Here is a 27,646-nt window from a genome sequence, read left to right as displayed (position 1 = left end):
CATTAGGCTCTTTCCCCTCTCTAACTATGAAAATCTCTACCCGAAAATTCAGAGTATCCACTTACCCATTCTCATGGTCTGTGATTCCCATAGTTGTAGTCATTGCTACTGATTTTGACCAGTAATACTTTTTTTTTTAATATAAAAAGTGAATTCTTCAAAGTGAGAGAGGAATGTAGTTTGTTGGCTAGTCAGCAGAAAGACTACGAGAATAATCCTGATTATAGTATAAACCTGGAACTCCTTACAGAATAAATTAGTTGGTAGACAGCCTTGGATCACTATATAATCTTGTAAAAAGTGGCCTTGAACTCTTCTGCACTTCACTTTCTTTTTCTGTACATTGGGTGGAAAGTGTAAGTAAGGTCTCTAGTCAAGTCTTAAAACAATAGGAAATCTTGGGGAATCAAAGTCAAGAATTCTGACTTTATCAAGATTCATATGATCTCTTGGTACAACATTTAGAATAGCTAGATTTGGAGGTTATCAGAACCTTGGAGAGCTCCAAGCAGAGGAGGAGATGGTGCTTGGGTTGCTTCTGAACTTTGAGATATACTAGTTCATCATTAAGTATCTTTGAAAGTTATTTGAAGCCTGAGGATCTTAACAATACAAGAATTTTTAAAATTCATTGTATTTCACATTAGGAATAAGTAAAGTTTATAATCTTTTAAGAGTGAAGACTTGGGTTTAGGTTAGAGGTCTTCAAAATGTTGTCCAGCATCACTTGGGAACTTGTTAGAAATACAAATTCACAAGGCACACTCCAGATCTACTGGGTCAGAAACTGGTCATCAAGCTCAGCAATCTGTTTGATTCAATCAGATGATTCTGGTGAAAGCTTAAGTTTGAGAAACACTGTTTTAAAGGCTTTGATGCTACTTATGTCAAGGAGAGACTTATGAGCCTTTGTCAGATCCCTGGACTTCCTTAGAGTTAAGTATGTGGGATCTTAGGAAGATGTTTTATTCCAACTGCTTCCTAGTTCATAGGTCTACCTGGTCAGAGCCCACTTTATTGTACACTGGGTTCCATTTAACTGAGATTTAGATATGAAATAGCATTGCTGATGCTAGACTTGTAAAACTCTTCAACTCTACTTTTAATATATATATATATATACATTTTATATATGTGCATACAGCTTCCGTGGACATATGGTTTTGAATTTTTGTCCTACTATTTGAAGGTACATTGGAATCATATAGCCTCCTATCCAAACTCATTATTGATAATTTATGTCTTTTGTAGTTAAGCATATTCTCTGTCTTTTTTCCTGCTACCCTCTCTGTCTGGAATTACCTTTCACCACTTTCTCTATGCTTTATGGTGTTGTTATCTATCTTAATTTATCAGGGAGCCTGTTACACACGTTGTACATGTTGTATAGTCAGTGTTGTTACTGGGTTCAAAGGATTAATAAACATAATTTTGGAAAGTTGTATAAGAAAGGAAATGCAGAGCTGGAAGAAGAGGTAGACTAGAGAGTTTTTAAGTGAATGACACTCTTATAAGTGTTATTGTTAATACTTTCAAAGAAGAACCTTTACAAAACAAGGTGCACTAGTGCCTCCGTCTTATTTTGTTACTTGCATCAAAGGGATTGGGGGAAAAAAGAAAGAAAGGAAAAAAAAAAACAAAAAGGGATTGGATATTGGCAAATAGTGTCCAGAAGTAAGCATTTAAGAAATTTAAAGATGCATGAAACTAGGAGCTTTGTATAATGTTGCTTCTTTTTATGTTAAAAAAATTATCATTGATGATTCATAGGTAAATGTTGGACATTTTCTAGATGTAAAATAACTTTAAGTGGGAAAGTCTTATTAGAGTTCGTTCTCATTTTAATTTTTATTGTTTGTGGGTTTTTTTGGTTCTTTTTTGTTTTGGTGTGCGGGCCTCTCACTATTGTGGTCTCCCGTTGCGGAGCACAGGCTCTGGACATGCAGGCTCAGTGGCCATGGCTCACAGGCCCAGCCGCTCCGTGGCATGTGGGATCTTCCCAGACCGGGGCACGAACCCGTGTCCCCTGCATCAGCAGGAGGATTCTCAACCACTGCGCCACCAGGGAAGCCCTATTGTTTGTTTTTAACAAATCCTTGAGTGCCTGGTGCACTGGGTTCGCAGTATCTTCTTTTACATGCATTGTAGTCAACTGGCATTTGTTTTATTTGTAAATTAATCTTTTTTATCTTTGGTTATTAAATGTATGTAATTTATTATCTTAATAATTTAAGTCCATGGCTGAACAAAAACAGTCTTTTAATTTATTTCCCGTTGACAGTCAAAGAACTTTTTATTACAGCTATTATGATTAGAAGGGTTTAATTTAGCATCTGTGTGGTGTAGTGGGAGAAGCACTGAGCTCTGAGTCAAGACCCTGAAACCTGTGCTCAACTCACCAAAGTTCTTAACCTCAGTTTTCTGATCTGTAAGATAAGATGTTTCCAACTCTAGGTCATGTAACTTTTTATTATTTGTAAACTTTTTTGTTTTGTCTTGCTTTTTAATGTGACCCTGGCGTACTAGAAAAAGAAAAAAGGTAACAAGGAGATTTGAAAGAGAAAATTCAAAATGGATTCCAGGAATAAGAAAAAAAACTTTTTAAAAATGAAAATTATCCAGTTTACTTTATGACAGTGAGATTTTTACTGTATTAAATATTGTTGAGTAAACATTTTTTAGTTATGTAATTTTCCTCCACACCTGTTGTTTTTCCACCAACACAAGGAAAGGGAATTACATGATTAATTGAACATTGGGGTTTTGGTCTGCAACTATCCTTAGGAACTATTCCTTTTTTTTTTGGCTGCGGTGGGTCTTTATTGCTGCATGCAGGCTTTCTCTAGTTGCAGCAAGCGAGGGCTACTCTTCGTTGCGGTGCACGGATTTCTCATTACAGTGGCTTCTCTTGTTGTGGAGCACAGGCTCTGGGCACGCGGGCTTCAGTAGTTGCAGCATGTGGGCTCAGTAGTTGCGGCACATGGGCCCTAGAGCATGCAGGCTTCAGTAGTTTTGGTTCATGGGCTCAGTAGTTGTGGCTCACGGGATCTAGAGCACAGGCTCAGTAGTTGTGGCACACGGGGTTAGTTGCTCCGTGGCACATGGGATCTTCCTGGACCAGGGATCAAACCCGTGTCCCCTGCATTGGCAGGCAGATTCTTAACCACTGCACCACCAGGGAAGTCCCAGAACTATTACTTTTTAAGATTTTTACCCTCTGTTTACTAGAGAAGAGTAACTACTATATAATTTGGGTAAAGGTAATTGGAGTCTAGATCTCCCAGCATATTTTGTTTATTCTAGTTTTCCTCTTGACAGGTTGCATATAGATTTAAAAAATTTTTTTACAATCTTGAGTATTCCCATTCTTCCTTTCTGTTTTTAGAACCTAGCACATTATAGACCCTTAATGATATATGTTGATCTTCAGAGAAAATAAACTCATAAGGAAAGGAATCTGAAAGCATAGTAATAAATATTGTCTCCATTCTCATGGCCTTTAGTGTCTGCAGCCTTTTCTTTGATTCCTGTTCAGAAGACAAGCAACTTTAGGTAAAAAAATGTTCACTAATAAAAGTGGAGTAATTTTGATAATAAAAAAACATTTAAAATCAGGAATTGCTGCTCTCTTGTTTATATCACTTTATCTACATGTGAAACTTTTAAATCTCAAGAGTATTGTTTATGGTTTGTTTCTGTTTCAAATTGAAGATAAAAATGTGTGTATGAGTGAATTTTTAGGTGAAAATTTTTTCTTTAACATGAAAGTAAACTTAATTGTTAGAGGTGTGGAAGAAGAAATATACAAGACAGATACTGACTCAGTGTAAGAAGCAGCTGTCAAACAATACATCTGTCTGCCCCTTCACTGGAATTATTCAAGGTGGATTGGGCAGCCCTTTTTTTTCTCCTTGTTAGTAACTTTGTGATTTTAAACAATTACTTTTTTCATAATAACTGTCTGTTGGGGTTTGTTTGGTTTTTGAACTAAGATGGTAGGGAGAAGGGTCTGCCTCTGTGGGCCCTGATCTTCCTTAGACGGAACTCCAGTTTCTCACTCTTGAGCACATAAAGCGATCTACTTAGCCACTTGACCACATTGGCCAGACCTTGAAGCGAAGCTCTCAGGAAGCTTTGTCTGCTGTGGAGGAGGAACTCCTTCAGAAATTTTCCTTCTTAATCATATTTGTTTTAAATTTTTTGACTGCCTTTGTTTAAATTTTCTTCTTAGGAGTCAGCTTTGCCCCTTGTGACTCAGGAACAGTGCATAGTGGGACTTGTACCTTTGCTAGGTATTGTGTGCTATTGATGAGCACAATTCTGTTTCTCATTAGGGTCTTGGTGCAGACCAGCTTATTATTAGATGCTTTGTAGACCACACAGATGACCCTGGTTTGCCCATTGTTTTACAAGATACCTATTACTCTATGCTGTGTAGAAGGAAGAAATGCACAGCCTTCTGGTCTTCAGATTTGTAAACTATTCTCCTGTCCCTCTGCAAGTTGAAAGTGAGGATATGTACATAGGTGACCAGTGTATAGAGCTTCTTCAATAAATCTTCATGTTAATGTTTTCTGAATAAACAAGCCCAAATATGGTTGGGTGCATTCCTAATCTTTTAGTCCAGACAGCTTTGTTGAGCTTGTTAGCAGTATACCCATGAGGTGTTTCCATCTCCTTCATGGTGAGTTTTCAGATTTCTCGATATATGAGGTACATGTTCCATGGATGTGTTTGTGAATATTCGTAATGTATTCTCTGGTCACTCTCTTTTTGATGGCAGAATGGCCTTTTTTCTCTTTATTTCCTAGAGCCATATTGCCTGGGACCTGGTAGGAAAGGAAGAACATGAGGGATATTACCAGGCTTGTTTTAAAAGGGTTTACTCATTTGGAATGGAAATTGAATTGTTCTCATCAGTAGCACACAGTATCCATCAGGGGTGCAATTCCCTTCCAAAGAACTAGAATTCAGAAATATGTACCCAAGTTGACCTCTTTACTGCAAGTATCCAAAAGAAGCATGATATATAGCCATACTGCTCCTCTAAATCAGAGGACAGAAAAGATGTAAACTGGGATATGGTCATGTAATTCAAAGGATATATTATAATGCTTTGTTAAGACAAACAAACAGTATTCTAAGCCCCACCTGAGCCAGGTGCTTGACAGACGTGGAGCTGAGTGGTACTGGGAGGATTGCTTTCCACACTTCCATCTCTGGACACAGCCCATGCCTTACAACACCTTGGCAGATATCTGACAATTCCCAGGCTCGGCTGCAGGCAGCTGCATTGCTGGACCAGTTCTGGAGTTGAATAGTTTTGGAACTAACCAGATGTAGGAGAGACTTGGGATGCACTGCGGGAGAAATAAATAAGTAATGATTTTTAAACACACACACACACACACAAAAACAATGTTCTAAGCCCAGAGACCACCAGGTATGTGTGTTTGGGAGGAAAATCTTGAGAGACGGCAAGTTCTTTTCCTATACAGGAGTGTTTACAAGTATAAGTCAATACTGTCATACTCCAAATGAGGAACTACAGACAGGGATTCATCTCTTCATCTACCATACCTAGCTTTCTACCTGATGTATTAAGTAAGCACTTAATAAATTGAATTAGTACTAAACCAGGATTTTGTATGTTTTACAAACATCTTTTGATTTACTCTGTAAATTGTTTCTGTGATACATGTAGGAGGTAGGTATTATTTCTAGACACTACTAAGTATATCCATATTTTTGGTAGCATAAGCAAGAAATGGTAGTAGGAAATTATAAAATCCTTCTTGTGCTTTCTAGAGATGGATGGTGGTGGTGATTGCACAGCATTGTGAGTGTACCTAATATCACTAAACTGTACACTTAAAAGTGGTTAAGATAATAAATTTTGTTACTTGTATTTTACCACATTAAAAAAATAAAACACTTTCTCTTGACACCCCCATCCAAAAAAAAGCCCTTTGAATGCAAATTGAATGTGAGTAGTAACATAGATGCTTATATAATTATGTAGTTGATTGCCTGTGAAATTTTTTTTTTTTTTTTTTTTTTTTTTTGTGGTACGCGGGCCTCTCACTGCTGTGGCCTCTCCCGTTGCGAAGTGCAGGCTCCGGACGCACAGCCTCAGGGGCCATGGCTCACGGGCCCAGCCGCTCCGCGACATATGGGATCCTCCCGGACCGGGGCACGAACCCTTGTCCCCTGCATCGGCAGGCGGACTCTCAACCACTGTGCCACCAGGGAAGCCCCTGTGAAATATTTTTATATACATTTCTCTCATTTATCAATTGGTAGATTTATAAACAATATCTCATTCATTACAAAAAGAGCTGTGACATGGGGAATCTGTATCATTTAGGATTTTATAAGAAAAATAATATCAGGACAGGTGATCTGGATAAAATTATTACTTTTGTCCTTAGTAATACACATTTGCTGTACAGACTACTCTGCACAAGTGTTTATGATACCAATTAGCTCAACAACAATCAATAAAAGGGAATGAGGTCAATACTACATGGAAGTTGTCCTGGTTCTTCTATGATTTTTCTTTGCCAGAGGGGGCTGGAATAGCAACAGAAGGATTAAAATCTTCAGTAGGGAGGAGCAAAGGCTTTTCCTTGACTGCTCAACATGGAAAGAGTCCTTTCAACTCTATATTAAAAAAATTAGGGCTTCCCTGGTGGCGCAGTGGTTGAGAGTCCGCCTGCCGATGCAGGGGACACGGGTTCGTGCCCCGGTCCGGGAAAATCCCACGTGCCGCGGAGCCTGCGCGTCCGGAGCCTGTGCTCCGCAATGGGAAAGGCCACAACAGTGAGAGGCCCGCGTACCGCAAAAAAAAAAAATTAAAAATGAGTGCCTGCACCTAAGATGCCTTTCCCAGAAAGGTGTACCCCCTAGCCTTGCACAGCTCTCATATAGAGGCAGGTTGCATTTCCTGCTGGAGCCCCAACGCGCCAAGTTCCCTTACAGTCTGTGTTGTCTCAGTATCCACAAGCCAGCAATTCCATTCTGTTATTTTTGTGCATTTTTAGTATCCCTTGAGGTAGTAGACGTGGCCATCTACTGTAACGTTTATGGTTTGCTTGGACTCTGATAACACAAAGTTACATAGATTTTACATAAGCCTGTTATTTTTGGTGTACAATTTTGCATATAGAGGATTTTTTTTTTGAGGAACTCATATATCATGTTATAGCAGGAATGTGTATACTTTTTATAGTACTAATGTAAATCAAATTATAGTGGTCCATTCTAAATATTAGTGAGTACCTCATGCTGATTTTTGTCAGTTCATAAAAAGAAGCAGTTGACTTCAGGGGCCCAGAAGTAAATTTCTGGGCACATTCAGAATTCAACCTCTCAGAGCTAGGCAATCCTTAAAGAAGATTTCATTTTAAACAGCATATTTCTTGCTGTTAGCTCACATCCCTAAGAATATTCCAAGCAGTATCTCTTGATAACGTGACATATTGGTTGTTCTCTTTGTTAATGGATGATAAAGCCTGAGAGATAGCCAAGAGAAGAAACTGTACCCCAAAAAAGTGAAATTTTGAAAATTATACTTTCCTATCAATTTTTGCTAATCTTTCATCTTCCTCCTCCACCTTCCTCTATTTCCCTTTCCTCCCACCCTCTGCCTCTGGTAACCACAAGTCTGATCTCTTTCTATGAGTTTGGGTTGTTTTTTAGGTTCCACATAGAAGTGAGATCATACATTATTTGTCTCTCTCTGACTTATTTCATTTAGCATAACGCCCTCAGGTCCATCTATAATGTTGCAAATGTTAATTTTATTTATTTATTTTTAAAGAAAACTAGTCTGTCAGGCCAGCACCTCTTTTTTTTTGTTTGTTTAAATCTGTTTTATCTCCAGTGATTTGAAATGCCATTCCCATCATATATTTTATACTCGAGTTTATTTCTAGACTGTTAATTTAGTTCCATAGCTTCTCTTTATGCTCCCAACTACCATGTGAATAAATATCTTTTTTTATAATTGCTACTTTATATTTTAATGTATATATTTATGACCCTTTATTTTTAAAATAAAAAATTCTAGTTGCTGTTTTTACTGTTCTGTGAAACTTTAAATCATATGTGAATTAAAATTTATTTTTTCTTCAACGGAATCTCTAAAACCAATTTTTTGATGTCTGCTCGTGAACTCCTCTTTGGTCAATGCTTTATACTTTGGGAGTATCCTGTGGTTGAATATAGACTCTATATAACTCCATGATTTCTCCTGAGTTTGAAGAATTTTTTTTTCTTTTCTAGCCTTTAATCTAGACAACGAACAACCAGATTATGATATGGATTCAGAAGATGAGACCTTATTAAATAGACTTAACAGAAAGATGGAAATTAAGCCTTTGCAATTTGAAATTATGATTGACAGACTTGAAAAAGCCAGTTCTAATCAGGTACTGTACGTTGTAAAAATGTCTCTTGTATTAACAGTTAATCTAATTAGCAGCTTTATTTTGCATTTTCTTTAGACCTGAGTATATTACATGTTACTGTCTCTTGAATTTCTTTTCCTGAGATCCTAGAATTTCTATTTACAATATTCCTTGACAGTTCAATATTCCTTAAGGAATACTTAAGCGTACTTTCTTTGAATAGGAGCATGAAGAGTACAATTCCGACTTTTTTCTTATTTGGATATAAAACTAATACTAGTTACATTCTTATAATATCTTCTTGATCCTTTTCATGGAGCTGTCTTTCTGGTGCTTCAGTAACTTAACTGCTTGGCTGGTGTCTTAGGTAGACACCTCATACCAATTCAATTACTCAGATTTATATTAAGGTACTCTTATCATTTAAAATGTATTTTAGTTTTACTTATTTATATATTATTTAAAATTTTAAGTGAAGGAAAAATTATTCACAAAGTAATAAAGAATTTTCTTTAATGGGACATTCTATGTATGGTATAGAGAATTTAAAATGGTATGTTCCTTCTGGAAAACAGTTAGGCAGCATATGTCAGGAACCTTAAAATGTTTATACCTTTCGATTTCGTGGTCCTACCTCTAGGCATCATTCCCAAGAAAAATAATTAGTGAAGGTGTCAAAGATTTCTGAACAGGGTTGTTAAGAATAACTTATAAGTTGTCTGTAGGATGGAATATCATACAACCATTAAAAATTGTTATTTTGAAGAGTATCTAGTGGCACAGGAAGTTGATCATTATATAATGTGAGATTTCAAAAACAGGACACAGAATTATTGAAGGTTTGTTTAAAGCATTTCTACATGTGCATAGAAGAACAAGAATGTACAACAAAATGCCAACAATGGTTATATTTAGGTGCTGGAATTATGGGTGATTTTTATGTTCTTCATTCTATTTTTCTGTATTTTCCAAAATTTACTATAATGGGCATGTGATGATATTACAATTACATTTTAAAACTATTTTAAAAAATAATTGTTGGTATACCTCTGTGGTATATTAATATGCTAATTTTTATTAATGTAGTAAGAAGTTACCACTATAAATAAATAAGCTTTTTACACTAGACTGTTAAAAGTTTTCACTTGTTTACCTATACAAATTCATTATTTTCCCCCCAACTTCCAAGTAAGTCCTTTAAATCCCTGAGGCATTACCAACTCTTCAGAACATTTCCCAAACTTTTCCATTGTAAAGTGACTTTCTTGCATTTTTAGCCTTTCTACCAGTCTCCCCTGACCCCATTTTTTTAAATTAAAATAAGTTTTCTATTGAAGTATGGTTGATTTACAATGTTGTGTTAATTTCTGCTGTACAGCAAAGTGATTCAGTTATACACCGAGCTGAGCTACTTGTGCCATACAACAGGTTCCCACCAGCTATCTGTTTTACACATGGTAGTGTATTTATGTCAAACCTAATCTCCCAATTCATCCCACCCTCCCCTTCCTCCACTGTGCCCACTCATCCGTTCTCTGTGTTTGCGTTTCTATTCCTGCCCTGCAAATAGGTTCATCTGTACCATTTTTCTAGATTCCACATATATGCGTTAATACACGATACTTGTTTTTCTCTTTCTGACTTACTTAACTTTGTATGACAGATTCTAGGTTTATCCACATCTCTACAAATGACCCAATTTCCTTTCTTTTTATGGCTGAGTAATATTCCATTATATATATGTATCACATCTTCTTTATCCATTCATCTGTTAATGGACCTTTAGGTTGTTTCCATGTCCTGGCTATTGTAAATAGTGCTGCAATGAACATTGGGGTACATGAGTCTCTTTGAATTATGGTTTTCTCATGGTATACCCAGGAGTGGGATTCCTGGGTCCATATGGTAGTTCTACTTTTAGTTTTTTAAGGAACCTCCATAGTGTTTTCCACAGTGGCTGTATCAATTTACATTCCCACCAGCAGTGCAAGAGGGTTTCCTTTTCTCTGCACCCACTCCAGCATTTATTGTTTGTAAATTTTTTGATTATGGCCATTCTGACCCGTGTGAGGTGATAACCTCATTGTAGTTTCGATTTGCATTTCTCTAATAATTAGTGATGTTAAGCATCTTTTCATGTGCCTCTTGGCCATGTGTATGTCTTCTTCTTTTCTATGTATAGTGTCATGTCATCTGCAAATGTCTATTTAGGTCTTCCGCCCATTTTTTGATTTGGTGGTTTGTTTTTTTGATATTGAACTGCATGAGCTGTTTGTATATTTTGGAGATTAATCCGTTGTCTGTTGCTTTGTTTGCAAATACTTTCTCCCATTCCATGATTGTCTTTTCATCTTATTTATGGTTTCCTTTGCTGTGCAAAAGCTTTTAAGTTTAATTAGGTCCCATTTGCTTATTTTTGTTTTTATTTTCATTACTCTAGGAGGTGGTCATAAAAGATCTTGCTGTGATTTATGTGAAAGAGTGTTTTTCCTGTGTTTTCCTCTAAGAGTTTTATAGTGTCTGGTCTTACATTTAGGTCTTTAATCCATTTGGAGTTTATTTTTGTGTATGGTGTTAGGTAGTGTTCTAATTTCATTCTTTTTCATGTAGTTGTCCTGTTTTCCCAGCACCATTTATTGAAGAGGTTGTCTTTTCTCCATTGTATATTCTTGCCTCCTTTGTCATAGATTAGGTGACCATAGGTGTGTGGGTTTATCTCTCGGCTTTCTATCCTGTTCCATTGATCTATATTTCTGTTTTTGTGCCAGTACCATACTGTCTTGATTACTGTAGCTTTGTAGTATAGTCTGAACTCAGGGAGCCTGATTCCTCCAGCTCCATTTTTCTTTCGCAAGATTGCTTTAGCTATTCGGGGTCTTTTGTGTTTCCATACAAATTATAAAATTTTGTGTTCTAGTTCTGTGAAAAATATCATTGGTAATTTGATAGGAATTGCATTGAACCTGTAGATTGCTTTGGGTAGGATAGTCATTTTTACAATACTGATTCATCCAATCCAGGATCATGTTATATTTCTCCACCTGTTTGCATTGTCTTTGATTTCTTTCATCAGTGTCTTATAGTTTTCTGCATACAGGTCTTTTGCCTCCTTACATAGGTTTATTTCTAGGTATTTTATTCTTTTTGTTGCAGTGGTAAATGGGATTGTTTCCTTAATTTCTCTTTCTGGTCTTTCATTGTTAGTGTATAGGAATGCCAGAGATTTCTGTGCCTTAATTTTGTATCCTGCCTGCAACCTTCCCAAATTCACTGATTAGTTCTAGTAGTTTTCTGGTGGCATCTTTAGGATTTTCTATGTATAGTATCATGTCATCAGCAAACAGTGACAGTTTTACTTCATATTTTATAATTTTTATTTCTTTTTCTTCTCTGATTGCCGTGGCTAGGGCTTCCTAAACTATTGAATAATAGTAGTGAGAGTGGACACCTTGTCTTGTTCCTGAGCTTAGAGAAAATGCTTTCAGTTTTTCAACATTGAGAATGATGTTTGCTGTTGGTTTGTTGTATATGGCCTTTATTATGTTGAGGTAGGTTCCCTCTATGCCCACTTTCTGGAGAGTTTTTATCATAAGTGGGTGTTGAATTTTGTCAAAAGCTTCTTCTGCATCTATTGAGATGATCATATGGTTTTTATTTTTTAATTTGTTAATATGGTGTATTGCATTGTTTGATTTGCATATATTGAAGAATCCTTGCATCTCTGGGATAAATCCCACTTTATCACGGTGTATGCTCTTTTTAATGTGCTGTTGGATTCTGTTTGCTAGTACTTTGTTGAGGGTTTTTGCGTCTGTGTTCATCAGTGATAGATATATTGGTCTGTAATTTTCTTTTTTTGTGATGTCTTTGTCTGGTTTTGGTATCAGGGTGATGGTGGCCTTGTAGAATGGGTTTGGGAGTATTTCTCCCTCTGCAGTTTTGTGGAAGAGTTTGAGAAGAATAGGTGTTAACTCTTCTCTAACTGTTTGATAGAATTCACCTGTGAAGCCATCTTGTCCTGGATTTTTTGTTTGCTGGAAGATTTTTAATTACAGTTTCAATTTCCTTACTTAAGATTGGTCTGTTCATATTTTCTGTTTCTTCCTGGTTCAGTCTTGGAAGGTTATACCTTTCTAAGAATTTGTCCATTTCTTCCAGGTTGTCCATTTTATTGGCATAGAGTTGCTTGTAGTAGTCTCTTAGCATGCTTTGTATTTCTGTGGTGTCTGTTGTAATTTCTCCTTTTTCATTTCTAATTTTATTGATTTGAGTTCCTCTCCCCTTTTTTCTTGATGAGTCTGGCTAAAGGTTTATCAATTTTGTTTATCTTCTCAAAATCAAATTTTAGTTTTATTGATCTTTACTATTGTTTTCTTCATTTCTATTTCATTTATTTCTGCTCTGATCTTTATGATTTCTTTCTTTCTACTAACTTTGGTTTTCTTTGTTCTTCTTTTTCTAGTTGCTTTAGGTGTAAGGTTAGATTGTTTATTTGATACTTTCTTGTTTCTTGAGGTGAGATTGAATTGCTATAAACTTCCCTCTTAGAACTGCTTTTGTCGCATCCCATAGGTTTTGGGCCATCGTGTTTTCATTGTCATTCGTTTCTAGAAATATTTTCATTTCTTTGATTTCTTCAATGATCTCTTGGTTATTTAGCGGTGCACTGTTTAGCATCCATGTGTTTATGTTTTTTTACAGTTTTTTTCCTGTAATTGATTTCTAATCTCATAACGTTGTGGTTAGAAAAGATGCTTGATACGATTTCAATTTTCTTAAATTTACTGAGGCTTGATTTGTGACCCAGGATGTTATCTATCCTGGAGAATGTTCCATGCACACTTGAGAAGAAAGTGTAATCTGCTGTTTTTGGATGGAATGTCCTATAAATATCATTTAAGTCTATCTAGTCTATTATGTCATTTAAAGCTTGTGTTTCCTTATTAATTTTCTGTTTGGATGATCTGTTCATAGGTGTAAGTGAGGTGTTAAAGTCCCCCACTATTATTGTATTACTGTCGATTTCCTCTTTTATAGCTGTTAGCAGTTGCCTTATGTATTGAGGTACTCCTATGTTGGGTGCATAAATATTTATGATTGTTATATCTTCTTCTTGGATTGATCTGTTGATCATTATGTAGTGTCCTTCCTTGTCTGTTGTAACATTCTTTATTTTAAAGTCTATTTTATCTGATATGAGTATAGCTACTCCAGCTTTCTTGTGATTTCCATTTGCATGGAATATCTTTTTCCATCCCCTCACTTTCAGTCTGTATGTGTCCCTACGTCTGAAGTGGGTCTCTTCTAGACAGCATGTATGCAGGTCTTGTTTCTGTATCCATTCACCCAGTCTGTGTCTTTTGGTTGCAGCATTTAATCCATTTACATTCACGATGATTATCAATATGTGTGTTCCTATTACCATTTTCTTAATTGATTTGGGTTTGCTTTTGTGGGTCTTTTTCTTCTCTTGTGTTTCCCACCTAGAGAAATTCCTTTAGCATTTGCTGTAAAGCTGGTTTGGGGTGCTGAATTCTCTTAGCTTTTGCTTGTCTGTAAAGCTTTTAATTTCTCCATCGAATCTGAATGAGATCCTTGCTGGGTAGAGTAACCTTGGTTGTAGGTTTTTCCCTTTCATCACTTTAAATATATCCTGCCACTCCTTTGTGGCCTGCAGAGTTTCTGCTGAAAAATCAGTTGATAACCTTAGAGGGATTCCTTTGTATGTTATTTGTTGTTTTCCCTTGCCACTTTTAATATTTTTTCTTTGAATTTAATTTTTGTTAGTTTGATTAATATGTGTCTCACTGTGTTCTGCTAGGGTTTATCCTGTATGGGACACTGTGCTTCCTGGACATGGGTGGCTCTTTCTTTTCCCATGTTAGGGCAGTTTTTTACTATAATCTCTTCAGATATTTTCTCAGACCCTTTCTCTTTCTCTTCTTCTGAGACCCCTATAATTCGAACATTGGTGCATTTAATGTTGTCCCAGAGGTCTCTGAAGCTGTCCTCAATTCTCTTTGCATTCTTTTTTCTTTATTCTGCTCTTCCTCAGTTATTTCTACCATACTTCCAGCTCACTTATTTGCTCTTCTGTCTCAGTTATTCTAATATTGATTCCTTCTAGTGTATTTTTCATTTCAGTTATTGTGTTCATCCCCTTTTGTTTGTTGTTTATAGTTCTTCTAGGTCTTTGTTAAAGATTTCTTGTATTTTCTTAATCCATGCCTCCATTCTATTTCCGAGATTTTGGATCATCTTTGCTATCATTACTCTGAATTCTTTTTCAGGTAGGTTTCCTATTTCCTCTTCACTTATTTGGTCTTGTAGGTTTTTACCTTGCTCCTTTGTCCGTAACATATTTTTCTTGTCATCTCATTTTTTTGGATGGGACCTGTCCCCCACTTAGATGGAAAGTAATATCTAGTGTACTGTCCAAAAAAGTACATTAAAACTGAAGTTTGTAAAATTCAACTTAATTTGTTTTTTGAGGGATTGTCTTTTTTTATTGGAAATTTGTTTAATTATCAAATTGATACTCATTATAATTAGTGCTCACAGTTTTCCTAGGATTTTGATCACTGGCATCAGATATAATTTCAGTTTTTCTTCTTTATGTGTAAATTTTCCTAGCAAACCTAGGCTTGATCAGACTTTTGGCATTTCTTCTGTTTTCCATGATTGCTTCAAAATTCTCATGGTGGTTGAAATTATATCATCAGAAGCCTTCTTCCGTGTGTTCTGTAATTTGCTTTTTTTCATTTAGTTAGTAATATTTATTTAGTGCTCAGGTGAGCAAGACAAGTGACAGAAGTTCTGCCCTTGTGGAGCTTATCATCTAAGTGGGTACAAGATAAACAAAAAGCATGTAAACAGTAAATTATGCACTATAATCAGCACCATCCTATTTTAGTTCTCTTTGCTCAGTGGCAAGCTTCCAGACTCTAAAACAACTGGCTAGGTTCTCAGCGCTTGATAGCATCTGCTTTCTGCAGAGGAGATTAAGGTGAAGGCTTTGTTACAGGAACAAGAAAATTGTCTTATTAATAGAACCAAGGATTAAAGATAGCAAAAGCCTCCCCTCATTCCAAGTGTCTGATTTGGGGGGTTCATGGAGTTCTTTATTTTCTCTTTTTGGGGGCTAGGATAGTACCAGATCCCAGGGCAAGGAATCAAGTTTGTGGTTAAACCAATATTTATTAAGTTGGTAGAGAAAGACATAAAAGATGGACTGGGGCAGAAGCTTCTGCTGGCATTATTCTGTGGAGACTATTGCAATGAAGTCATTATTGAAAACTCTTGTTGCCAAAGTCTGTGATTATTTTCAGTTCCCATCCTTTGTCTTATTTGAGTTCTCCTTATTTCTTCAAATTGTCCTCAACTTTGTTCTTTTGAATACAATTCATGTCCTTTTGGTTTTCTTATGATTTTTTTATGACCATTCCTTCTAATTTTCTTTTACTGACTCCGTTTCATTCAACTCCTGCAAACATCAGGGTTTCTTGAAATTCTGTTCTTGGTATTCTTGTCCTGATTATTTTGGGGGGTAATATCACCTCATCGAGCATTTTTGTGGTTATAGTAATACCTATGCCTTTAGCCTTGACCACTTTCTCAAGCCCCAGGATTTTCTTTTTTCTCTTTTTGTGCTGACTGTTGGCATCTCCATCTAGATGGTCCACAGACCTCTCAAGTTTAACCTTTTCAAAACTTAACTTACTCTCTTAACTCCAGATGATCCTATACTGTATTCATTCTCTCTCCAGTGACTCCCAAAACTCAGGATCTTGTGGGTTTTTAAAATCCTTTTCCTTTAGTCCCTAAATTTTCAATAAACTACTACCCTACGTCTCTCCTTTTTTATTAAGTCACAGTTAAATTTTCAAAAGGTAAGCCATATTGTTTACCTTTTAGTCCATTTTAGTTTACTGATATTGCACTGTTTAAGGTCACTGATGGCCTCCTAATTATCATCCAGAAGTCTCTTTTTAGTCTGCGTCCTACTTAATATCCCTGTAGTATTGGATTTGTTGACCTCCATCTTTCCTGATTCTTCTTGTTTCTTCATCTCCTCTTCCTTTGCTCCTCTACCTCTTGTTCTTTTCCTTTGGTATCTATCCTCAGAATTTATTCTTGTACCGTAAGCTGCCAACACAGGCACTCTCAGATGGAGTTTTTTGTGACTGTGTCCTCTATCTTACTGCACTAATACTCAGTTGCAAAGTTCTTACGTTCTCTTATTGTTCAATTTGTATTTGTTTAACCTTAATTCTCATACTGTAAATTTCTTTAAGTATTGGATTTTCTTAAAGTTTTTTTTGTTATCTTCCCCACAACCTGTAGCACAAATGATGGCTGATAGTAGTTATTAACTACTTACTGCTTAGTTGGCTATTTTATATGTAAAAGCATTAATTTTTACATGTAATTTATTCATTTGTGTATTAAATTTGTGCATTTATTGAAATTGCTAGACCATGAGTTTTGTATATAAGCAAACTAAATGATGGAGCTTGTTGCAGTCTAGAAAAAGAAGAATTTTTATCTCCCATCCCTAAGCCCCCAAAATAAGTAAATCAAGTAAGTCAGAGCTGTCTTGGAAATAATAAATTTATCACAGACCCCTTTGCCACTGGAATACTGGTTTCTACTGCTTTCTAGTAGATGAAATGCTAAATGGCAGAACTTTTTCCTTAGGTATAAAAGTAGTAGGATTCTGATTTTTGTGGATTTTTAATCATGTCACATAATTTGTGACTACTTTATCTGTAAATAGTTCTTGTCCACTCAAATTGATGCTGTCACCATGATAGCAGAGAGGCACTGATACTAGTTGCCCTAGAATAGCTAAAGATAAATTTTACAGAATGACTAAAACCAAAATTATCCAATAAAATAAAAATTGGCCATGTGACAATATAAAAACAGCAGTTGTTGACTTACAGCTAACATAGGAAAGTAATGTCAGGATGTTTAAACTGTGTATTGAATTCTTATTACCTCAGATATAAAGAGGGTACTTAAGCATGAGGCAGAAGGACATTTCTGAAAGCAGGGGCAAGAAGCACCAGAGAAGAAAATCTGAGGCAGTGTTTTAATCTCCTGACACCTCCTACAGGAAGATAGGAAGCAGTGTTATTTTGATAATGTTGTTATATAAGAAACTCACCACTGCTCTGCTGGTTGAAGGAAAGAGATTATCTTCCTCCCCACTCAAAGGTTAGATTAAGTTCTTGATTTAATTAGTGAAGGTTATAAAATTTTATCAGAAGCAGAATGACCAAACAGCTGAAGCACGTATAGCATATCACAGCATTGTTTCCCTTTGGTCCCCAGAGCACATGAGAGCTACCAGTTATGCTATGCTCTAAGCATTTGGTGGAATTTTGTTAGATCCAGAAAGCTCTATTTTTATTCTGCCACCGTCCTTGTAGACTTTGGAGGCACACATCACCATTCCAGAGAACTTCAGCTAACAGTGGGAGAGTGTCCACTTAAAGTTGATGTTTGGAAATATTGGTTCTTTTGGTTTGATCTCATGTTTCAGGCTCCGACTTTCCACTTTAAAGGTCAAGTTACTCGGTGTCTCAGATGCAGTTAAGCTGACTCCACTGAGACTTTGAATAAACCAAAGAATGGCCACTTATAATTTTGTCATGTGGACTAGAATACTTGAGTTGATACCGTCTGTATTCTCTTCCTGTGGTCAAACCATCTTGGCAGCCAAATTATAATAAGAAACCAACTAATTAGCTTTAGTAAGCACCATCATAGGACTGGAAGTCCAGGTGATTATTACATTTATTCCATGAAGTTATACCAATATGAGAAGTCAGATCATAGCAAAAATTTATTTGCTAAGTCATGCTTTCTTCAAATGAATTCCTACAACCTGCAAATTGATTAGTATGTTGATCTTAAAATTTCAGTGATAAAAATTTTCCCCTCATTTCCAAGTTTTTAGGAGATATCTCAATTTGTTTTGAAAATGAATCTTCATCTCTAGAATGATAAAAGTAAAAAGATTGGGATAGCATCACTTCAGTAAGGGTTCACAGCTCTAAAACTCCATAATCTTTTTCTAAGCTTCACTATAAATGGATATGTGTAACCCCTAATCCATCTTACTAAAGCTGATTAGCCTCTCTGATCTTCACAAGGAGCAAGGAAACAGATGTGACCAAGCAAATTTCTACAAACTTTACTTTGAGATAATGTCAGCATATATTGGCTGCACTGATAAAGGAGAAATAGATCCCTGAGATGCCACTGTCCCAGACATGACAATGTCATTAACAAAATGAGTGTTTAGAACAAGGATTCTCTAGTATTTAATCAGCTTTGTTAGAGGAATTGTTTATATATGTAATTCGTACAAGAAATTCAAGATTGCATAGTGTTGAGACTTCTGGAAACATGCTAAGTTTGTCCTTTTCAATTTCAAAGGAGGCATGTGTTTATTTAGTTGCAATACGTTGGAAAATATTCATAGTTTATTTTGGAGGGAGGTAAAAAGAAACCACCTGTAAATTCTAGTTTCTGTTGAAAAACAAAAACACTGAAAGAAGCTACTAGACTATTGAAAACTAGTAGATCCTCCAATGTGTGGAATCCCAGAATATCAGAATTTTGAAGGACCCTGGATGTCTTCCAGTTCAAGACTTTCCTGAGTCATAAATCTGTTGTCGTCTTATCGTTAATCCAGGCTTCTTAAATATTTTAAGTGGTGGAACGCACTACCTCTTAGGGCAAAATTCTAATTTTGGTAAATCTTAATAAAGTCTTTGTTTGAATTGTGTTTTCTGCCATCATGGTATCTGATCATAATTGTTAGACTGATCACATTTTTTCCTGTAGGTATAGTTTAATTTTAATTTTTTTTAAGCATTGTAGTTGATGACATTTTTATTTTTTATTTAGCTTGTAACACTTCAAGAAGCAAAACTGCTGCTAAACGAAGATGATTACCTTATTAAAGCTGTATATGACTACTGGGTGAGAAAACGTAAAAACTGCAGGGGACCATCCCTCATTCCTCAGATAAAACAAGAGAAAAGAGATGGCTCTACCAACAATGACCCTTATGTTGCCTTTCGGAGGAGAACAGAGAAAATGCAAACTCGAAAGGTAATATGCTGTAGTAGGTCTGCGTCTTACTAGAGCATGGACTTGAGGATATGGGGAGGGGGAAGGGTAAGCTGTGACAAAGTGAGAGAGTGGCATGGACATATATACACTACCAAACGTAAAATAGATAGCTAGTGGGAAGTAACCGCATAGCACAGGGAGATCAGCTATGTGCTTTGTGTCTACCTAGAGGGGTGGGGATAGGGAGGGTGGGAGGGAGGGAGACGCAAGAAGGAAGAGATATGGGAACATATGTATATGTATAACTGATTCACTTTGTTATAAAGCAGAAACTAACACACCATTGTAAAGCAATTATGCTCCAATAAAGATGTTTAAAAAATAAAGAAAGAAAGGTAATATGCAAATTAGATTTAACTGAATGTACCTTGATAGTATTTAAGACCAATATTTTTATTTTGCTGATAGCTTGAGTAATTTTCAGTAATTCGAATATAAAGAGAAGCTAATGACATTGTTGAACTTTATATTAGAAAGGCTGCTATTCAGTAGCTTCTGTCCCCCAGTTGTTTGCAATGTTTATTTAATACCTATGGGCTTTATAAATCTATTGGTTATACCATTTTAGGCTTGCAGTTGAAGTGATGTGAGGAAATTCGTGTTAGGAAGAAAACTCTGAAGTTTTGAATTCTTCAGTAAACTGTACATTCTATACATATCCTCTGTTTGGGAAGCTTAAGAGTTCCTTTGAAACCATATTCTAAATCATGCATGTGAAAATGGACTTTACTCCCTCTAACTACTGTGGGGTCATGGGAAGTTGGGAAAGGTTCATTTTCAAGCCTGTTCTGCTAACAGTCGCAAGTAACACAATGGAACCTTTTTCTCCTTTTCTGAGTTGTCGGTTGTGTCAGATTTCGAATTGACAAACTTGTCCTAATCTGGCTTTCAGAAGCAAGATGAGCCAGAATTTTAAGAGAAATGGGGTCTCAGGCTGTGAAATGATACAGTATAGAAGAAAGCATTATTTCAGATGGTAGTCACTGCCTTCCATTTCTCATAATTAACGGTAAACATCAGACATGGTAACACATTCTCTAACATTGCAGAATATTAGGAACATATAAATGTAAAAACCATGAGGAATTATAATTGGAGGCAAAGCATTTTCTGTGGATTCCTGTTTCTCCTGAATGAGAATGCTTTCTCATTCTCTTGAATGCTTGTCCTTGTCAGCTGTTAATATAACAGCTGTGAAGCATAACAGCTGCCAGGGATAGTACATTATAGGGGAAACTTCCCTACTGGTTAACAACCAGAGTTTTTATAACTCTTTCTTGGATTTCCCAATTGTGTATGACATTCCCTAACCCAGACTGAATTTTCAGTTTGGTGTGTTGGTTCTTAGCTAAGGAAATATTAGCTATTTCTTGAAGATTTAGTGCATTGTTTAGAAAAGACTATAATGAGATGAGTTTGTAAATACAGTAAAGCTTTATAGATATGGACATGAGGAAGGAGAGGTTTATCTGGATTATTGAAAAAATCTGAACTTCCAGTTACTTTTTAAAAGAAATGTAATTGATTCAGATATATTGCAAAAGATAGACTTAGAGCAATGTCTTTTGAAGGAAAAGTACTGTTGGGCTTCTTTTAGTGAATGGGTATGAAGTACTTAAAATTATCAGTATTTATTGACATACAAACAATATTACAAATGTTTAAATATGTTTTATTCTTAAATAGGTTAAATCACTATTTTCTAACCAGTGTGTTTTGAGAATTGCTAGAAATAGGTTCCTGTGTTTAGGCATTTCTCCATTGTGTAATAACTAGGCCAGCATTTTCCTGACACTCTGATTCCTACCCTTTCTCTTACCTGTTATTTTCATCTTCCTCTCCAAGGTGGTATATTTTCTTTTCCAATGGTATTTTTATTCCTCTCTGTTTTCAGTTATGGGACCAAAAACTATTCCCCTTCATGTACACTCTTGCTGCTTAGAAATGTGTATGAGTTTTAAAATGAGAAAGTTAGGAAAGCAATCGAGAGTGGACACCCTAGGTGTTCAGGAGGGGGTCAGGCATTGAGATATGCAACAATGAATACCAGCTAACAGAGGTCCTCTGCTTCCTTTTCTATTCTCACAAACGTAAAAACATTTATATAGCTGATGCGAAAGCTAGAGTAAAGGACTTCTGAAATATTTGCTTGGAAGTCTATAATTTAATTTTAATCATTAAACTAATGTTTAGTTTGGGAGTGGTTAAGTGCTTTAGGACATTCTCAAATGACATGGTGTTAAGGTACCAGCATCTCTGAGTGCACTGACTGGGAAGTCTTGAATCAGCATATACGTTTATATGTTTAACCCCATAGGTAAAACTGTTAGCGTTTGTGCCTTCTCTCCTCCCTCTGTGTGGCAAGATAGTTAGGAGAGGAAACTTCCAGGGTAGTGGTTCTCAGTCTGGCTGCACATAACAATCACTCGTGAATTAGCCTTGGTTTAAAAAGATCTATAGTTAACTCTAAATTACAGCAGTTTGAAAGCCACTTCCCTATAGATTTGGCAGTTGGTCAGAACTATAATATGTAACTGGAACAAGAAGACAGGAATTTGCTCCAAGCAGAGACAGTTGTGAAGAAGGGTAAAGGGAATTGAGTAGATTTGAATATAGGGAGTAGGGCCATCTTAAAAGCACAGAAAAGATGTCAGTATGAACTTACAGTTTTTAATATTGATACAGCTAGAAATAGATATAGATCTATGCATGGGTATGTACATAAATATATTACAGGCTTATTTCCTAGCTCTGTTTGCGAGAGGGTATAGAAGCAATTACACTCGCATGTAAATCTTGATTTTAAATACTATTTTCCATTAAAGGGAACCAGGACTCCTTAGAAAAATGATTTTAGGTCTGGTGCTAGGAAAGCATAAAGATAAGCTTGGAACATTCTGCTTTGCCAGAATATAAGAATGTGATTGAAGAATGTTGGAGCCATGTTAGAAGGCCTCAGGAGCCAGCTTAAAGGGTGACCCTGCTGATCAGATGTGGGCAAGTTTGTATGTCAAAATAAGGAGAGTAATGGATTATAACCCATAAAGTAACCCATGAGTCTATACTGATGTAAATGGATGGATGGATAGATGGATAAGTAGATGATTGATTGATTGATTGATTGATTGATTGATAGATGAAAGAGAACACTTTTCCTTACCATAGATTTCCAACTTATAAATGTCAGTGGAATGATGGAGTTCAAAAATCACCATTTGGCAACCACCATAGTAGCAATTGTTTCTGGCAAAAGTTAGAATTAATGGAAGCTAAACTGATGGGGGAAATTTGATGAGAAACAAGATGCTTATGTAAGTCCCACAGCATACTTTTTAATTAAAAAAGGAAAAATACTAATTTGACTAGAGAAATCTGGCAAGCACCATCTTAATCAAGTGATCAATGGGGCAGTAATGGGACAAATAGGTATCATTTAACTCCTGATATGCTGAGTGAGAGACACAGTATCTCTTCTGTGATGGTCCTACCAAAAGTTTACAACATGAATTTAATTGTGGAAAAACATCAAAGAAACCCAAACTGAGGAACATTCTACAAAAATAAGTGGCTTCTGCTCTTTGAAAATATCAAGGTTATGATCACCATAGAAAGACAGAGGAACTATTCCAAATTATAGGAGAGTAAAGAGACATGACAGCTAAACGCAATTTTAATCCTGAATCGGGTCCTAGACCAGGAAAAAGAATTTATTATTATTAATGAATTTTAATAATAAAGTTATTATTGTCCCATTAATGTCCTTTATAGCAACATTATATAAATATATAAAATATGTATATAACTATTTCTTGCTGTGAAGGACATTAATGGGACAATTGGTGAAATATGAATAAAGTCAGTAAGTTAAGTAATAGTTTTTATATCAATGTTAATTTTCTGATTTCGATAATGGTACTGTGATTGTATAAGAGATTATCATTGTTTTTAGAAAATATATTAAAGTGTTTAGGGGATAAAGGAGCATTATATCTTCAACTTTTCTCGAAAATATTTAAAACACCATTGCTAATAGTTTATGTATGTGTGTATGTGTTTATATATATACATGTATATTGTGTCTTAGTTCATTTGAGCTGTTGTAACAAGAATGCATTAGACTGGGTGGCTTAAACAGCAAACATTTATTTCTCAGTTCTGGAGGTTGGGAAGTCCAAGTTCCAGGTACCATCAGATTTGGTGACTATTGAGGGACCACTTTCTGTTTCATAGATGGTCCTCTTGCTGTGTCCTCACATGGCAGATGGGGTAAGAGATCTCTCTGGGGTCTCTTAGGGTACTAATCCATTCTACAGGACTCCCAAAGGCCTTACCTCCAAATAAAAATCACATTGGAGAGTTAGGATTTCAACATATGAGTTATCAGGAGATGCAAACATTCGGTCCATAACGATGTGTATGTACATACATATATAGATACATACATAAAGAGAGATACATAAAGCAAGTGTAAAATATTAACCTTTGGAGAATCTGAATGAAGATATATGGGAATTCTTTATACTTTTTTTGTAACTTTTTTGTAATCTGAAATTATTTCACAATAAAAGGTTACAAAGTAGAGCAGAAAGGGCAGGACTGGGGTAAAGAAAAATTAGGAACACTAGTTATTTGGGCCTAAAGAGAGCGGGAAATGAATGAGTAAGAAAGGAGAGAAGCATACAGTCCAAGAGGAACCCTTAGTGAAAAGGAGGACAATTTTAAAAGGTTCTGGTGCACTTTTGGTTCAGCTGCTATTATTATTCATCTTTTGAATCTGTATATCTCTCATTCTTATTAGACTTTAAGCCTTTTGAGCATAGGGGACATGTGCAATACTTTGTACAGAGTGAGCACTTTTAATATTTGCTCTTGGTAATGTTAGTTTTTTTTCATTCGGAAGGTATTATTGCTGCCTGGTTACAAAAAAATATTTACTTAATACCATGCTTTAGATTTTTGCCTTTTCTCACATAGTACTGCTGAAGGGGGAAAAAAGATTGATTTCCTTTGGATAAGATAAAAGAATGATTTATTAACATAGTATTTTTTAATATTCAGTATGCACTACCTTAATGGGACTTAGTTTAGGTAATGTTTTATAGGTGATGATTAATTTTCAAATACAAGTAACTATACACAAAAGGAAAAAAGTAAAACTTTGAATCTTTCTCAAGTTTTATTTTCTCTTTTATAATCCTCCAGTATGAAACCTGGCTTTCTTTGGGTTCTTTCTAATGTCATATTGCTTTATTAAGTCAGGTATGGAAAGCTTGCTTAAATGCAGTCTGTCTAGACATATAGAATGAGGGGTGGTAGTGGTCTATTTTAAAACAAATAGTTCCATGCCTAATATAAAGTAAGTATTCTGTGGATATTTGATTGAACAAAATATTTTTATTAACAGTTACTTTTATATGCAAATGATGCTGCTAATTACAATTGAGCCTTCTCTAGTTATGATAGGACTATCACCTGTGAGTTAGTTCAAGTTACTTCTTACAGTTCAAAGTAAGAACTTCTAATGAAATTCAGACTTTTCACTGGATGTCTTTTCTACTCTGTAATTAGGTGTTACTACACTGAAGCATGATCATTCGATTCCTTGAGATCCTTTATATCCCATAATCAGTTTTATATCTGAGTTTCTGAAGTGAAGCTTTGCTTATCATTATGATTGTTTACACTGTAGTGTATTGAACTGTCCAGCCCCCAAATAAGCTTCTCATTTTAGCTATTTTTAGGTAACCTTGATTTGACAACTCTTTCCCTCTGTCATTGCAAAATACCTTGTAACCAAATGAAAAGACTGCATTTTTCTGATATAGTAGGTTTTGTTTCAGACAGACTTTAAAAATTTTATTTACATTGGAATTATCCCTTCTATGTCATTCCATCTTTTCAACAGCTGGCAACATTTTTTTTTAATATTTATTGAGATATTTGCTTATACTTTTATTTTCAGAGTTAAATAGGTCCTCTTAATGTAGTTGCTTTTTAGATGATTTTTTAACATTTTGCTTTTATAGAATGAATTTGGGTCTGATAAGATTTTGTTGAATGAAGCTGGAAATGTGGACAATTGGATTTATTCTTCTAAACTTGTTATTTTCAATAGAATCGTAAGAATGATGAAGCCTCTTATGAAAAGATGTTGAAGCTGAGACGAGAGTTTAGTAGAGCTATAACAATTTTGGAAATGATTAAGAGAAGAGAGAAAACAAAACGAGAATTATTGCACTTAACCTTAGAAGTTGTGGAAAAAAGGTAACATTGCTACTATTACAAACCAGTAACAGCTTTAGTCAAATGATAGGCAAAATGTAACCAAATTTAAGCTTTATAACAACTGAAATTGATTATATAACAAAATCTACATTTTTTGAAAATTGTGATTACTACTTTTTTGTTTTAAAAATCAGATTAAGTTACCAGTTCGGGTTGCAAATTTGGGGGATATTTTTGTGTGTAGTGTATATCCGTTATATGTAATTTTTTGTTGTTGTTGCAGAATCATTGAGTTGTATTTAGAAAAGAACTTGGAGATCATTTTATCCAGTTCTCTGAATTAAAGTTTCTATTAAACAAAATTTGAGAGAGATAAATGTTTATTTGATTTTATTTTCTGATTAGTTAGGAAATACTTGTTTCATTGCATTTTGAAAATGTATTCTCTGATGTAATCATCCTTTTCCTACCTAATTAAGTAGACTGTGCTAAACCTAACAAAATTTTGTGTGTTTGCTGAGGTAAGCATTCTAAACATCATTTCCTAGTGCTTGAAAATATAAAATATATGAGGATTCCGTCTTCTGTGTCCCTTAGAGATTAGATGGGTGGGGGTGGGGGATGGTTTTGTTTTTACTAAATCCCAAATATGGGCTTCTTTATTCCCGTAAGTTTTCTCTCTTAAGAATAATCTGATTGGGCTTCCCTGGTGGCGCAGTGGTTGAGAGTCCACCTGCCGATGCAGGGGACACGGGTTCGTGCCCCGGTCCGGGAAGATCCCACATGCTGCAGAGCAGCTGGGCCCGTGAGCCATGGCTGCTGAGCCTGCGCGTCCGGAGCCTGTGCTCCGCAACGGGAGAGGCCACAACAGTGAGAGGCCCGCGTACCGCAAAAAAAAAAAAAAAAAAGAATAATCTGATTAATTGTTGGCTCTGTTTGATTAGTTGTGTTCCAAGTAAATGAAGTATCATTGGTTTTTTATTTCTTTTTTATTTTTAAACTGTAACATTTTCTTATATATTATTTCCTTTTCAAGATATCATTTGGGAGACTATGGTGGTGAAATCCTTAATGAAGTGAAGATCAATAGATCAGAAAAAGAGTTATATGCCACTCCAGCAACTCATCATAATGGAAATCATCACAAAGTCCAAGAATGTAAAACTAAGGTGAGTATCTTCTGGGGAGAAGCATCTATGGTAGTATTGATCAGATAGTTGTTTTCTGAAGTTGTCTTATAATAGTTTGGTTAAAGAAGAAAGTTATTAACATGCTTGGGTTCCTACTTTTTGCCAAGCACTTTGCTAGGATTTTTTATACACACGTTGATTCATTAATCCTTATAACTTCCCTTTGAGATAGATTTTTACCTCTGTGTGACTTCCAGATCATAAAGTTGTTAAGTGGCAGAGTCTAGGTCTAACATCAAAGACAGTGTGCTTTCAACTATGCTGTCTGCTTCTTTATAGAATATGGGTAATTAAAGCTTGGTTATTATCACGAGCCTTAGCAAATCCTGCATCGTAGTGGCAGGCATCAAAATCTAAAATTAAAGCTTTCCTCATTGAGACTATTGGAAGTTATTCTTTTTGTCATCACCATTGCCATAACCAGCATTTATCAGTTGCTATCTGTCTTGACTTGAAAAAGTCCTATAACTTCTGGATCACAGTTTCTTCCTAATAAAGAGCACTAGTAATTACTTTAGTTTCTTAGACTGAAGAATTATATTTATTCATTATTCACTGTTCCAAGTGAATATTAAAGTATTCAGTTGAAAAATACAAAAATTAATAAAACCTTTAAGGAGCTTAGATTTTAAAAAGAAACAGGTTATTGGCTGAGCATTTAGACAGTAGAGC

At 35.6% G+C, this 27,646-nt stretch overlaps 1 protein-coding gene across 1 annotated transcript in view; it reads left to right on the top strand.

The window, feature by feature from the left end:
* EPC2 (enhancer of polycomb homolog 2) overlaps window positions 1-27,646 on the top strand; it is a 107,173-nt gene that overhangs the window by 58,399 nt on the left and 21,128 nt on the right. The window contains exons 3-6 of the mRNA XM_082658952.1: window positions 8,287-8,432; window positions 19,332-19,538; window positions 25,675-25,823; window positions 26,821-26,953. Coding sequence (XP_082515078.1) covers window positions 8,287-8,432; window positions 19,332-19,538; window positions 25,675-25,823; window positions 26,821-26,953 — 635 coding nt within the window. The remainder of the gene's footprint in view (window positions 1-8,286; window positions 8,433-19,331; window positions 19,539-25,674; window positions 25,824-26,820; window positions 26,954-27,646) is intronic.

This window comes from Grampus griseus (assembly GCF_964374135.1).
Source record: "Grampus griseus genome assembly, chromosome: 7".
NCBI classification, from domain to species: domain Eukaryota; kingdom Metazoa; phylum Chordata; class Mammalia; order Artiodactyla; family Delphinidae; genus Grampus; species Grampus griseus.
Note: the sequence above shows the minus strand (reverse complement) of the source record. Positions and strands in the feature narration are given on the sequence as shown.